A 16,946-nucleotide genomic window follows, 5' to 3' on the forward strand; every position below is an offset into this window, starting at 1 on the left:
GTGTCCAGCGGGTAGGCCTGGTAGGCCCGGGCCTACCCTGATTTTTAACCTTTAAATATACCCAAAATATGCATTTTAAAATTATATTTATATATTATAACAAGGCCTGTCCTAAATTTTGGTCCTAGACACGCCTCTGGTTCTGGGACTTTCATGAACTGCGTTCATATACCTAAAACAAATCAGAATTTGCCCGAAATTTCAAAATTTAATGTTAATGATTCAGGATTTATTGGTAACCGTTGTGTACTGTTCAAGCATTGCCTTTAGTAGTTTCTAAAATTTCGAAAGAATCATTCATTTAAAAAATACCATATTGCTCTAAACTCTATAAAAGTGTATAATGTAGGTATATACTACACTAAAGACTGAGTATACGTAAATTTTATAAACGGATATCGACGCTGTCAAACTATATAATTTACATAATTCAATTTTTCAACACTTTATATGTAATAAAATCTATAAACAACCAATAAGTAGCAAAAATCGGTAAATCAAATAATAATATGCTTTTAAACATATTTTTACAATAAATATAATATATACAGAATAAAATCAATTAAGTATATAATTATTTAGTGCATAATAGAATATATTGTATACTTTAAATTTGATAATCAGGTAGATAGATTAATCTGACCGCAAACGGTAAGTACGAAAAAGGGACCAAATGTAAAATCCTACACAAATAACCTTTTTACCTGAATCATCATTAAATTTAAACTAATAATAACCTTTTAAAATTTTTACCTGAAAATCAAAAATACTATAATCTCCTATATAGACATTTTTCCCTTTAAAAAATAGGGTAATATTACTTAAATTCATGATTTTGGAGTTGGAAAGCTCAAAAAGCTAAATATTTTCATAACTTCAAAAAAGTTTTGTTTTAAACGTCCCTAAATAATTAGATATGACTATTGTTTTAATAACATTTTTATTATTTTTTAAAAAAAAATTATTATAAGCTTTAATGATTATGACTAAGTATTATTTTATTAACATTTTTTTAATATTTTTTACAATTTTGGTTTTATATGTGTTAATATATTGCAAGACTGATATTTTTTTATAGCAATACAAGCGGTATTAATTTTTTGCAGGATTTAACACCATCTTTTTTAGGAGTTAATACTATCTTTTGTAGAAGATTACACTACATTTCTAGGAGTTTACCATTCCCCGAAAAAGGTGCCAAAACCTTATATTATTGCAATTACTGTATAGCCGTATAGGTAGTATAAATACTGAAAAATTCGTTGGTCCTAACTTAGGGTAACCATACGTCCTGTTTTAAACAGGATTGTCCCGTTTTTCGTAGTATTTTTAATACATATGTTACGATTTTAAACAATTGACCGGTTTTAAATATTTGTTATTAATTATTATACAAAAAGTATACATCGTAGATACTTGAAAATTTCACCAGTTACTAAAATTGGAATTTTCTTTACATGATTTAATTTTCGAAATATTTCGCTTATTTTAATTCTATTTATAGGCATTTGAAATATTCGTTTTTGTTTAGTTTTTTTTTATAAATATTGATAAAAAAATGTTGGCTGAGTAAAAATACTTAAAAAATTTAATACGAAACTCCTCATAAGTTGGTCTCATAGTGATTATTTAGTTTTATTTGAATAATTGATGTACTGGTTCCTAATTTATTTCCATAAATATATAAGTAAAAATAGCCATTTAAGAATATTTATTATGTATTAATATATGAGTATTAACTATGTTTTTGATTTTCAAAAGTTTACTAGCATGTATTGTACTATCAATCATGAATCAAGTAGGTAATTGCGTAGTGCTCTGTGACAAATATTAGTGAAAATGGTTTATCACATTTATGATTTATAGATATTTATCGTAACGTAGTAAATTATTATAGTAGTCCTTATTGTTAACATAATCTTAATTCTAATCTAAATTTCATCTATTTACAGATAATAGTCTAAATAAAACCTATCATCATTTTTGTTGAACTATATGTCTATATGTTATAACCTTTGTAACAATGGCTATTAAATAGTCTTGTATCAAAATGACTTCTAAAGTTCCAACTTACTTGCTATTTTACTAGTGTATTTTATTATTATACTTGGAGAAACTGATTGATGAGTATCGTACCAGTATTCTGGGTTTATAATGATTAATGACCGTACACTAGTCATCTTACGTTTACTCACTGTGCCACTGTGGTAACTATACATTTATTGTAAACAAATAAAATAAAAGTTGTCAAGTTGGTATTTTAAAAAAAATATAAATATACAATACATATACTATAAATAATATTTTAACCTATATTATAAATGTACTATAAGATACCTATTTAAGTACCTTTAGATTATAATTTAATGTTTATGCCCAATTGCAGTTATAAGAATAATTTTATAATATGTTTCGTTTTAGAATTTCAACGAAGCAATAAATGTACTGATTTTTATTGATATGTTTATTTTTATTTTTATTGTTTTGTGTCTATCATCATTTTTTTGGGTAGTAAAAATGCTTCGGTTATTAACTTAAGGTAAAATTCTGGTTGTAGATTAAATTGAATTTGTGTTTTGGGAGGTCATAAGTTCAAAATTCCTAGTAGGTAAGTACTTTCTTAATTAATCGGGTAGAAGGTAAAATAATTAGAAAAATAGACATTTTTGTGTAAAATCTACAGTATACCTATTTTATTAAAGGTGGTTTATGTTTTAATGGCCTGAAAACACCAAAATTTAAGTTCTTTTATAATTATTGTAAGTTAAAGTTATGAAAAACCTTGTATTAAATTTTTAACTCTTAGCTACTTATGCAAAAATTTTTATAAACTATACCTACAAAATAATTTGCAAATATTCATAATTATGACGAATTTTTGTCAATATTTGAACTACAAATGCTAATAAAAAACTTGTGCCTATGTATTCTCATAATTTTAAATCACTATAAGAGTAACTTATAAGATACTTTATACTAAATTTTCAAGTATTTTTAATGGACCAAAAAAATTTTATCGACACTTCAAAAAAAATTTTTCAGAAAAATTGAAAATTTCAGTTGTCTATTTTTAATCCTTAGTTATTAACACAAACAATTTTATGATTTTTCAACTTCAAAATTACTTGCAAATTTTCGCGTTTTTGACAGATTTCGTAAAAATTTTAACTATAAACGCTTATAAAAAAAATTGTGACAAACGATTTTTAATTTTTTTTAGCTACAATAAGAACAACTCGTAAGGAACCTTGTATTAAATTTTCAAGTTTTATGGTCATCCAAAATTTTTTTATCGACACTTCAAAAAAAAACTTAACTTGAAAACTTAACTGTATATAAATAACACTAACATAAACATTTGGTGAAAATTTCAAGTATTTACAGTAATTAGTTTTTGAATTACAACCATATAAAAAAGTCGATTTAGTCAAAAACTGGTTTTGCGTAAAAATTCCCGTTTTCCGTCACTTTTTTTTTGTTTTTCTCGATTTTTTTGAAAACTGTTGGAAAATGTTTACTTTTGACCTCCCTCTATAATGCACCAAGGATATTCACTTTTCCATCGGAAACCACCCCCAAAGTTTGAAATTGCAGCATTATTTCGACTAGTTATGCTGTACACAGACACAAAAAAAACACACTTCATTGTAAAATCAATACATTCATCACTTCGTTCAGAATCTAAAAGAAAACGGTCCAGTTGTCGCTTGAATGGTGTTGAGGTGTCTTGGGTGGTTTTAGGTGCTCCTGCAAAATCGGAGGAAGTAATACGAAAGCGGTTCCCTCCCGGTCGTCGATTCAACCTGGACAAAAAAAAAAAGGTGTTCCTGCAAATATCTTTCAAATTCGTCCATTTCTTTTTTACTAGTATTATTGAAGTAAAAATGTATACCAAAAATTTGTAAGAACTCTAATCTATTTATTTCATTATTTTTATATTTAACCATTTCTGCTTTTATATATATTTCCTTATTTTGAAATTTAAGATTTTGTAGTTTTTCTGTACTCCGCAATTTTACATATTTTTCAATTTAAACGTTTTTAAAAATGCAATCACTATACGTACACTCTGAGCCCTGAGGTCGTTATTATGGTGGACTATTGAATGCCGTACTGTCTAATAAGTAAAAGTAACGACGAAATATCCCTCTATATTAATAATATAACGCCGATTTTATCAATTTTATCATTATTTACACTCATACTGTTTATAAAGATGGGAAATGTGTTATAATAATAATATTAGATTGTTTTCGACTTTTTCGAAAGTGTTTATCGGAAATGAATTCCGATGTGTGTCACCTACCTAGAATATCGGGAACCAATTCGGATACAGTCTAGCACATCACACAATGCCCCCTGCTGTCGCGCGTCGTTAAAGATGGTTTATTTCATACTACTTAAACAGTCAAACGGCTACAGGCTAGGTCAGGAGTTTCCAACCTTTTTCAATTAGCGGTCAACAGAGACGTATTTAGGAATTTTGCGCCCCAGGTTATCTGAGTGTCATTACTTTTTTTTATCACCCAAATGACATAGGTACCGTATTATATCAAAATGCTCTCCAAAATGTACCTTCCAAATATATTCTGTGAAGTTAAATACATTGGTAATAGAGAATCTAAACTTAAAAGTAGGTATACAATATACATGTATTTAAATATATTATATATAATAAAATTAAATAATTTATAAAATTAAATAAATAATAAATTTCTCAGTGTCGTAAAATACAATATTGACCCTAGATTATATAATGCTCTTTGGGTATCATTTAAAATACCAATTATTAATTAAGAGTAGTACCATGTTATAGATTGTTTTAACCTGTATTTGGTATATAATAATATAATATAGCATATAATTAAAATTTTCATCGCCGGAGTACGAATGCGCGCAGTACTAGGCTATATCAGCATAACAAAGATCATGATTTTGACAAGGTAGGTATTCAAAGGCATACAATATTGCAAGGGAAATGGATGCGACGTTGCCAAATTTTTTATAACATATTTCAGTTATTTCATAATTATTTTTAATATTTAAATAGTAAATACCTACAGATACAAATTCATCCAGATCCATTTAGAAAGTATTTAAATACATTTACTCAAATGTTAATAATTAAAAAAGTGGACAAATTACATTTAATATATTTAAATTAAATTTTAAAGCCTCGATACCTATTTCAATGTACCTACAATATAGCCTTTCTAATTGATTTTATATCTTTATTTATAATATATATATATGTATTAATATGTTGGAAATTTGGCGTGTAACCAATAGGTTTTTTAATTAAATCTACACTTCTTAGCGATGCAAATAGTTTGTCTGATATCGGTAATAATAAATAATAAATTTACTGTATGCCTATATATTTGGCAACGTTGTTTAGAAGTAAATATAATATGGCACATAAAATCCTATCGCGCGCCTCTTCATTATATTCATCTGTACCTCCGTTTTTAAATATTGTCTACCCCAATCATGAACGGACAGCTGATTCATCACTCATCACTAGATTACCGTAAACAGCTGCAAGCCAACAATGAATTCAGCTGTCCCTTTTCTTTCAGCTTGCAAAAAACGAATTAAACTTCAGTACTTCACACCCCACAAACTGTTGGTGTAGCCGTCAGTTACTGCAACTATTAGAAAAAAATGAATAGTGAATGAAAACGGTCAAAACTTGGCATATTATAAGTGAATACTGGTTAAAATTCCAGAGAATACAAGTTGCAATATGCACAAAATATATGTCACCGAAGTGTCCGTATGTATAGTGAATCGTAACATATATAGGAATTAATTTTGAGATAACCTTCGTATATTTATAGGAGCTCACCTTTAGTAAAACCCAACTAGTTTGGTTAAATCTATTGTAGTAGCAATAATACTTTGAGTTCAATTTCCATTTCAATTATTATATTATAACTACATTAAGCAGAGGTAAATATGGGTAATTCATGATGTTTTCCACCACGTATTCCAATGACGTTTTCCATCTTTATTAAATTATTTCATTGTTTTATCTTAGAGCAGCCACAAAAAAAACCAACGAGCTTGTGTTTTTGGGGACAAAGATGAACGCCAAAATAATAAGATAGAAAATTCTTAATTTTACATTGTTTTAAACTATAAGGAAATATAGGTATTAATGACAGAAAACGGCATACGAAACGCAGTGAAAAATTTTTCATTTATGCAGCGTGTATTATAGGCTTAGCCCTTCTAAACTCATTTAGAGATATTAATTAGGACATCATAAATAAAAGTAATTTTTAATAGGTTTAATATCAAACAATAATACAAATAAACATTTTGTTCTGACTACCTAGTACCTACTGTATACTTTAATAAATTGATAATTCGAGATACCTAGATTAGTAAGATAGTACTGTAAAAAGAAGAACTTTTAGTATTATTCTTTGACGACATTTTATGAATTAATACTAACATTCAGATGTCGATAGCTCCTTCAATTATTAACACATTCATGTAAAATACCCGTCAAAATTCATTAATAATTAAACTGTGCACGAAAAATATAGGTTTCCATTTGAATTTTAAAAGTTACCCCTCGAACCTGCCCTTCTCAATTAAAAATATATATATATATATATATATATATATTTAATATCAAATTATTTTAGATTATATGATTCAAAAAAGTTTTCAAACAGGCCATTTTTCCCAAATTTAAATATATCATGCTGAAATCTGCTGTCACATAGAATTTAGACACTCTGTATAGTATAAGGTCATATGATTTTCAGTTACGGCAACACGTGTGATCTGCCTATGGTCTCGGCTTAGTAGAAAAATAACCATTGCCACTTACTGGCGACCACCAATCTCGATATATATTTCCTTCAGTTCGTTTCATTTTTAAAACTACCAGCGGGTGAGACCAATTCGTATGACACATTCTATAACGTCAATAACATAATAATATCTAAAATGTCATAGGGCAAATACCACCCACAAAGAAGAAGCCCACACGTTCTATATTGTGTACAAAAAATACAGAGGTCGGATGGTCTCCGACAGGGGATGCAGCTATAGCTGGATAGGTATATCATCCGCCTTTCTGACGCCGTACGCATGTATACAATATACATTCACTTTAGTTACTATAGACATATTATTGTCGTTGTACTCGGCGGGTCTATATAGAATATCGGGCGCCAAGATTCTGTTGGTATGCTGCACTATATTTAGTATTTGAGGTGTTTATTCTATATTATTCACCTACTGAGTTAAAAAAACTGACACTATAATAACTGAGTTTTTTGTTACATGTTTTGTATACATGCGCATAAGTAAAAACCTTTGTAAAGCGGTTCACTGCAAAATTTGAAACAATTTTTTGTGGCAAATACGCACGTATACGCATTTTTTAGTTCATTATATATTACACGTATAGATACATGCATTTCTGTATTACACACTAAAATAGAGGCTTATTAAATACAAAATATATTACCGATGTATTTTATAACCATAATAAAATTAGTAGATACCTGCTTGTGCAGGGTCGTATATAAATAAGCTATTACGGGTAAAAAAATGTTTTAGTCGTTCGTGAGTTATATACGATCGGACGACCAACATCAACACCTACTAAAATATTTTAAGCTCTTGCAACTGGTTTGACGCTTATATACACGGTTATATTATGACAGTATATGACACAGTGAGTACCTACCGTAAAACCGTTTTCGAAATATTTTAATTTATACTATGATATAATAATAGGTAATAAAAAGAAATAGTTGATAGAGGAAGATACCTAATACTACTAAATATAGATTTTAAACGCGATCGTAAATAATAATATTATATTATACTATATATAATATATAAGTTCGCGTCGTATACAATTAATTGAACCGTTGAATCGTTTCGAAACGATATTTAGAAAATACCAGTCGAAAAATATTTATTGTTTTAACTGATCCGCAATAAAAGTATTAACCTAACCTACCTTTTGGTCATTTAATACGTATAGTTTCCAGTCTCCACCGATGTAGGTACATTGGTAGTTGCATAGGTTGAAATATCTAACGACCGCTCGCGGCCGATCGGTCGGCAGCTGTCCGTCCTGCGGTCTCACTACTTACAACAGGGGCGGTGCATATCATAGGTGTGTCCAGATCTTTGACGCAGAGGATGCAACCTGGTGCGTACCCAAGGGGCTAAGAGGCCTTAGCCCTCTTTTTTGAACAATTTTTCTTAATTCATGGTGTCACCTGAAATCGCAGAGGGTGCAGATGCATACCCTGCACCTCCCGTGGACACGCCTATGGTGCATATATAAATGTTATAATGTTATACATATGACAATGTCAACCCTTCTTTTGTATCCTTAAACATCATAACAGTATATTATTGTGAACTATTGTGATATAGGGTTTATAATGATTTTACACAAGTATTTTCAACGCAGGTCCAAACATTTCAAACAACAAATGATGATGTGTAGTGCATTTCCTCTGTGAATTGAAAATATATTTTAAACATGTATACTATATTCCGGGCGTTTCCTCACAATCCAGTAACAAGTAGGTATATACGAGTATATATCATCAATGAGTATACGATAAATAACTGGTGAATGCGCCCGATAATGTGGTAGGTCTTATGTCTATAATATGTTTTGTCCTCTAAATTCTCATTAATTAAATTTTATAGCATACATGGATTTTATGCGGTGATTACTCAAAATTATTAAACAAAATAATCCCCTGGTACCGATTTTCATAATACAGCAATGCTCTCGATTAAAAATGTTTTCTGATTACCTGTTATTTTAATACTTGTGATTTATAATAATTGAGAAATTTATACAGTGTATATATTAACATTACTTATGTAATATTTTAAATTATTAACCATGTAGTATTATATCTTATGTATAATATATATATTTATGTTTGTTGTAATAATGTAACCCTCTCCGAATTTTTTTTCTAGTCGCCCTACTGAATTATTGTTTTATAATTTATTCAAGATATTTTCAACAGTATTGAGTAAATACTATGTAAGTAAAATAATATATTACACTTTTTTTTTGTTTACATTTTAGATTTTTATTACTTAATTAATAATAATTTATTAATTTGATTAACCAACTGCTTTATACTCCACACACATCACATAAATAATAAAAATAAATGTATAAATAAGTTAGGTTTATTAAAAAACATCCGTTCAACACTCTACTATATTATTGTAGACTGTTATAGAGTGTAGACTAGTAGGGGACATCAGATCTGTAACAGTCTTCATGACTTTATAAAATTGTATATCATTATACTTTATAATTAAGACTTTATAGTTATCATTACATTTATTTATACCCACTTTAAATTGAAATTTTAATTCTATGATAAATCTTAACTTACGAAAAATAATTAAAAAACTGATTCCCTATCTATCAGGCGCCTATCTACTTTTATATTTTAGATAAATTAATTTAATTGCTGCATGTTACTTGTGCCCCGTAAAATTGTTGATAAAAATTTGCAATATTACAAGTTATATCCCAACGGCTAACACTCCTAAAACTGATGTAAATATTTTAAAACAAATACCTTATGTATTTATACAAATTAAAAGTGTATTGATTTACAATTTTACATTACACATTATTATTGTTATAAATCGAAAAAATAATATCTTTATCCCCTATATACTTGGGGAATCAAGATAATCAAAATGAAAAATCTATTATTGATAAAATAATCAAATAAAACACAAGACACATCATTAAAAACATTAAAAAATTATTTAATACCTTAAAATATCAATTTAATAACATTAATAATACAAGGTATATTTATAACAAATATAATGTTAAATATCAATATTCTATACACATATAACATTTTATAAAATAAAATTAGAATAAAAAACAATTTCATCTAATAAAAAAAACAGTCAACACTGGAATGGAATGCAACTAAATTGCTTTGGTTTTTTTTCATAATTTTGTAAATGGTTAACAAATTACATTAATACACATAATATTAAATTATTGTATACATATATGTATGTAATATGTTTTTAATATGTTTATGCTAGAATTAATTAATGACTTAAAATATCTCAACCATCAGTCTTTTCCAAAAATAATCACAATATGCTATTTAGATTTGATTAGTACATTACAAAATATAAGAAAAATATATTCATTGGTACATAATGGTATTTAAATTATTTCTCAAACATACTTTAGAACATATTTGTAAAATAAGTTGAGTATAAATAAATAAATAAATAAATAATTAATATGTTAATGAAACATAATAACAATATTAATATATTATATAATATTAATTTAAAAAATAATTATCACAAAATATCTATATTTTTTAGTGGACTATACATTTTAAATTATGTAAAATTTAAACAAAATAATACATTAGGTAAATTAATCTTTTTGTGATTACAAATTTTACATTATTGTTGCAAATAAGAACAAACAGCTTTTTTCACTTCATTGATTATAACCAAACAATTAACAGTAACAATGTCTTTATAAATAGGTTGAACTGAAATATACATATATATTGTTGAGTTATTCCAGTTATTAACATGTTTAATAATTTAATGATATAAAAAAATATAACTTACACATAAGTTTCTGAATTGGAAAGAATGATATCAAAGATTGTTCTTGTTTTTCAACTATATCTATGATACTAGGATCTTTAATATACTCTTTTAATTTCATTAAAAGAGTTATTAATTCATCTACATGTTTATCATTAACTTTTGAGCAAAACACAAAAGCATGACCCATTTCGTCAGGTTTCATCATACCAGTCTAAAATAGAACATAAAACAATGCAATTAAAATATTTAGCTAAAACGGAAATTATTATTGAGTGAATTTTAAATACCTTTAGGAACATATTAAGAAGTATAAAGAAAACACCAACATTCACTTGAGTAAGCAACGGATATCCGATTACTAATAAGCTATCAGAAGTTTGAAGTTTTTCAAATGACTCTAAGATAGCAATCAAAGAATCATGTTGTTTTCTATTATTATTGATACAATCACTAATATATATCGATGTTAGGTCACAAACAATTAACTGTCCATTAATAGACTGTCTTGGAATTTGAAGCCAAAAGTAACTGTAATGCATAAAGAATATTTCATATTAAAATAAAAAGTTTGAAAATAATTTTAGTTGTAAATTAAAACAAATTTATTACTAACTCTCTACGCTTAATATTATCCTCAATTGGAATAGTAAATAATGATCTTGCTCGGTTACTATAGTCGATTAGTGTATTCACACAAAATTTAGAGTTACGTATCACAGAAATAGGTTTACCCATTTGTATATTAAAATCAGATAAGAGAATTTTGGCATCCTGTGTGAAAAAATCAAAAGTTTAAATAATTCAATTTGCTAAGGACACAAAATTAATATTATTTCATCACAAAATAATTATTTTTACTATTTTACTATAGTATATAATATTAATATAAAATCAAATTATGAAATTAACCTCTGCAGTAAACCACAAAACTGATGATTCATACTGCCATTGATATTGTTTAAACATATTCACTTCATCTTGAAGTAACTTTGCTTCATCTGATGCTTGATATTCTATCCTACGCTGTTTTTCAGAAAATGAATAATCCATGACTAATTTCGTAGAAACTTTTGGCAAATCATACTGAAAACTCTATTTAATTTAAAACAATTTAGTAATAATAAAATAAATAAACAAAATATAAATTTCATCATTTAATTTTTTATTTTTACCTGAAGTTTATTTTGTCCAACTATTTCCTGTGATGGGTCAATTGGTTTTACTCTATATTTCTGAACATATGTTTTAGCAACCCAATATTGTAAATCAGTTAAGTATTTAGTGTCATTTTCAATTTTTTTTATAAATCGTTCTATATTGTTTTCAATAATTTGCATTTGTAGTTCACTAAAGTATTTTGAACAGTTATACATGGATGATAAGAAAGTTTTAGGCAATTCTTTTAATGGAAACAAACAATAATCAGACACAGCTAAAATGATAAAATAAATCACATGTAGATATGAAACAACATTTATAGTTTTTAATAAAACATACTACGATCAATAGTTGCAAAATATTTATGAATCCAGGGTTCCACATGTTGTAAGCCCTTGTATCCACAACATACAATATAAACTTCAGAATTTCCTTGTTTACTAGTAACTGGTTTTTTTATTTTTACTGAATCAAAAGCACAGCATAATAAATATATTCGACATAAAGAATTACATTCAAACATAGTGAACATTTTTAGAACAAAAGTACCACCTAAATTTTTTTTCAAAAACATTATCAAAACAAAATTTCATAAATATATTTAATATTAATACAACCTTCTTGAAGTATCATTAAGGCGGCCATAGTTTCAACTATATGAAGTCTCATTACTACGTTTTCTTGTTCATCAGGATTATTTTGACAGTCCATACTTCCATCTGCTGTAACCTGATGATTATAAAAATAAATATTTAAAATAATAAACAAACCAATAAATAAATGTTTTATTTACCAAATTTGCTTCTTCGCCAAAACGGTTTTTAACATAGGCATATAAATCTTTGTAGAAGTTTTTTTGGAAAATATCACCAGTATGATCCTTACCAAAAAACCAATGGCTTATTGTAAATAACATGAATCTATCATCATTTATTAAATCAGGATTACCGTTTCCTTCATGATATGGATTTAATGAAACTCCTACCCAATCCCACTTGGATGGAGAAAGAAAATTAATTAAATAAAATGATTATTAAAACCAATTAGAATTACTTACTTTAACATCTATTTCTTGGCTAGCAATAAAATGATTGAGAGCAGAAATAAAACCACCTGGTGCTTCACATAAATGTACACTGTTCAATTTACCATTTTCAATACTTTTTTGCGGTATTAGTTCATAGTCATTTAATAGTTCAAAAAACTTCAACCAAGCCCCAGTCAATAATTCTGGATGTCCAATTCCTCTAACTTTAGATATGACTTTACCAGCTGGATTTGTTTGTTTTGTATTTTTATGCCACTCAGCTAAGTTAAAATCATCAAGTTTATCCTTGACTGAATTAAGAGATTTTTTTAAATGTATAAAATCTGGTAACTAAAAAAAAAAAAAAAAAAAAAATTATGCTTAGAAGGTATATTTTACGTAACAATTAGATAAGTATATAAAAGTTTAATAGTTTTTCGTTTATTACTTGATATTATTATTTTATAAGCTTTCAAACTATCAAACAATATTATTACAATCTTGAGTGCAAATAAAAAATATATAAATCTACCTAATACATTAATGTTAGTACCATGTAATTCAAACTATTGAGGAATTCACAATCTTAAATACTTAAGTGTTTTCCATTTTTCCATAATCTGATCAATTTTAAAATAAATGTTAATACTTTGAAGCCTAAATCAAAATTACCTCATAATCAATTTTGAAACATCATATTTTAAAATAACATAGGTACTCATTTTAAGAATAATAAAATAAGTACTTAATAACAAGATTTATAAAGTATTATCTCCACTACAAAATACAAAATTCCAACTTTGATTGATTATTCTTGCTTAAAAATGTAATTTAAAATATAAACATGATAAAATTATAATTACGTTGTATTAAACCTTGGTTCGAAATTTAAAAAAAGTAGTATTTTGTTTCAATTAAGTCTGTATGTCCTCAATAATAGAAAAATTAACTTGTTAAAAATACATTTTCATAAAAATACAGATAGGTATATACCAAATAATAATTTAATCTAATTATATGTAAAGAATATTTTTAAAGTATGTAAAGTTGACCCCTTGGAGATTTTTAGGTTTACCAATACCTATAAATAATGATTGAAGTAGTGATATTATTTAGTAATATATGAGTTCAAAAATCAAGAAACTGTGAATATTGTCTTTCAAATAGATACATGGATATATTAATCATTTACAATATATTGTCAGTGAGTAAATTTAATAATAGCTACAAATTACAGGCGCATCCCTGAGGGGGGCAAAGGAAGCGATCGCCTCTACCATGGGCAGATAGGTCTACTGGGAAACCGGGCATTTCCCGGTAGGCCCCTCTTCCGTATTTCGGCAATGGGGCCCTTTAATATTTTGCAATTACAATAAAAATTTGAAATATAAAATAAATAATAAATATATAATATTATCTTATATGATATAAGAACTATTTATTTCAACTATTTCAAACTTGAAAAACAAACAAAAATCTCAGGTGATTCAGTGTATAACAGTTCAGAGTATACAGGTAAATTAATATATGATCCTGATCTATCAAAATAGTTAAAAATATATATATAAGGAAGTAATTGTTTTATCAGATTAAAAGAAATCCGAGTTGAAGTTTGAACTATGGAAAAATTAAGTTAAATACTAAAAATGTCTAACAGTTTTACTTTTCTTTCATTGCCTACACACTATACTTTAATATTAATTACAGAAAATCAATTATTCATTTATAAGCATTTATTTTATTTACAAACTTAAATGTTAAAGTATTTAAGTAAATTAATTAATTACTGCTTATTACTTATGCTTTATGCTTATTAGTTATTATTGCTTTGGTGTATTGTTTATTAGATTAAAAAGTTGGTTAAGAAGCAGAATGAGTGAGCAGAAGCTGACTGGATGAGCACTTTTAAATATACATAGAAATGAAAATATTAATATAGACAATATCATTAACCGGTTTGCTGTTTCCAATAGAGTTTTGGACTTTGTTTTTTAACATCAACTATTACTGATAACTATTTTTACTATTAAAAAATAAATAAGTAAATATTTTTTTTCAATTACTATTGTTATTATATTTTATTTTTAAATTTTAAGCACTATTTTACTGCATCTGCACAGTATAATATGTGCAATATTTAAAGCTAATAGGTATAACTGTATAAGTTGAAATTACAGCCAACATAATATTATAGGTTTAAGTTTTTGTTTACCAAAGTGATACGTAAAATTAAAAATCCCCCCCCCCCCATGGAATTGATCTGAAGATGCTCCTGACAAATTATTGTATATCATATTGTTATTGTAATATTTATGTTTTATCGTTTTCTAGATAACAAGTCTAATAGTCTAATTTAAAATTATGATCTGGTATTTTGACATTAGTCAAAACATACATTCATACATTTTACAGTACCTTATATATTTTAAAGACAATTTACTAAATAGTCTAGGTTATATATTTTTTCCTAGTAAACAAAAAATAAATACTTAATTTTCATTATTTATTATGTAATTAGAAAAAATTATAATCCTCTTAGGACAAAAACAATTTATGAAAAATATAATTACCTATTCTAATAATTTTTAAATTTCCAAAACAATAGGTAATAAGTATTAAATATAATAGGTATTTATTTTGTATCTATTAAATTATTATAAAGATTATTATACATAATGCCTTTCATTTTCATATACCAGTTAACATTTAGGTGTCAGATATTGATTAATTTAGGTAGGTATTAATATAATATATTTTATTTATTTATTTATATATAAGATAATATAAGTGTTTAAAATGGAACTTAATGTTTTAGATTACCTCCCATGTACAGTGACTCAGCATGGTGTCTGGGTCAGGAAGTTTCCATTTGCTTTGATTTGGAATACAAAATTGCTTAGAAAACAATTGAGCTACAACTTCGTCATATTGAGATGATTTGTGCTGGTAACCATTGTAGTGTTTCTTGTCCCTGATCCCATCTTCTTTTGAGTATTCGTAAGCAGTGTAATTGTTATTAAACGAATCTTCGGTTTTGTCCATTTTAGTTTGCATTGCTCGTAGAATTCAAACAATAATTTACTCGTACTTGAAAGTTATTTATAATGGACGATAATTAATATAGAACATAAAATACTTAATGGCAATCGATATTACATTGTAATTCCTATTAACGAGCATTAGAGTATTACAATTAGTCAATTTCGAGTTACAACTTGGAACATCAAAGCCTTTAAACGTCGATTACGTCGAAAACATAGAAAATATAATATTATATTCTGATTGAGAGAATAGTGAATACTAGAATAGATTAGTAGATTGGTCATTGGCCTGATTTTCTCAATGATAACAGCTTTCTACTGTTATCAAATATGATGTCGTGTCTCGTGCGCGCTATTTTCTAAAACTGTGTGCCGTGTGTGTCATTATCGGCATTTATTTTTATCATCTAGTGGCACTGGCTATCTTATAGTTAGTTAGTGTTGGTGGTAGTCACGATTTAAGATATACCTTATATATATCTATATATCTTAAATCGTGGTGGTAGTATATATATAGTATGTTTGGATAGGTATTTAGAATATATTAATTAAATTAATTTTATAATACCTACTTATTATAAACAGCAGAAAATTAAATTATTAATTGTTGCCTGTTGTAAATGTAATGTTGTTACCATAGACTTTATAGACCTGTTTGGTTGTTAAACACGCCGGATATAGTACATATTATATATTATATTGTTACTTGTTACCTGACCCCAGCTGACGATGACGGATGCGGGTTAACATATTATACTGACAAATGGGCTAGAAAAATAAAATATCAACATATTTTGTTGTTTTGATAATTTGTTATTTATTTAGATATAGGCATAGACCTTTTACTGAGTATAAGGTCTACGGATATAGGTAGTTGACAACTAGACGTGTTGTATATAGTTATGTAACGTACATGTGGCATTGTATATATTTTTCAATTATTAGTAGGTATATTACAAATTTAATATGATAATTTGTAATTTTGAAATTTTTAGATTTGTTTAAGAAAATAATTAGTAATTTTCGTGATTTTGTCAAAATTTGAACCACAAATACAAAATTTGGCACTTTTGTACTTTTAGTAATTTTAAATTTTT

The 16,946-nt window shown here is 26.7% G+C and overlaps 1 protein-coding gene across 1 annotated transcript; it reads right to left on the reverse strand.

Moving 5' to 3' along the window:
* Positions 1–9,774: 9,774 nt before the first annotated feature.
* LOC114130006 (cap-specific mRNA (nucleoside-2'-O-)-methyltransferase 2-like) lies at positions 9,775–16,885 on the reverse strand. Its single transcript, XM_050197633.1, has 11 exons — positions 15,629–16,885; positions 12,839–13,159; positions 12,575–12,775; positions 12,399–12,510; positions 12,121–12,333; positions 11,796–12,055; positions 11,533–11,715; positions 11,237–11,394; positions 10,911–11,151; positions 10,642–10,834; positions 9,775–10,559 (listed from the first exon to the last, which is right to left on the reverse strand). Exons 1-11 carry the CDS (start codon positions 15,860–15,862, stop codon positions 10,468–10,470), a joined length of 2,208 nt encoding a protein of 735 aa, XP_050053590.1. The 5' UTR covers positions 15,863–16,885; the 3' UTR covers positions 9,775–10,467.
* Between the last annotated feature and the right edge of the window lie 61 nt (positions 16,886–16,946).

This window comes from Aphis gossypii, chromosome 1, assembly GCF_020184175.1.
Source record: "Aphis gossypii isolate Hap1 chromosome 1, ASM2018417v2, whole genome shotgun sequence".
Classification (NCBI taxonomy): domain Eukaryota; kingdom Metazoa; phylum Arthropoda; class Insecta; order Hemiptera; family Aphididae; genus Aphis; species Aphis gossypii.

What these genes read in the sequence shown, in the direction of transcription:
- LOC114130006 (XM_050197633.1), bottom strand. Translation starts at nt 15,862, where the DNA reads ATGCAAACTAAAATGGACAAAACCGAAGATTCGTTTAATAACAATTAC. An exon ending in TTGGCGAAGAAGCAAATTTG is followed by an intron (nt 12,511 to 12,574) that starts GTAAATAAAACA and finishes TATAATCATCAG; the next exon opens with GTTACAGCAGATGGAAGTAT. An exon ending in TTGGACAAAATAAACTTCAG is followed by an intron (nt 11,716 to 11,795) that starts GTAAAAATAAAA and finishes TAAATTAAATAG; the next exon opens with AGTTTTCAGTATGATTTGCC.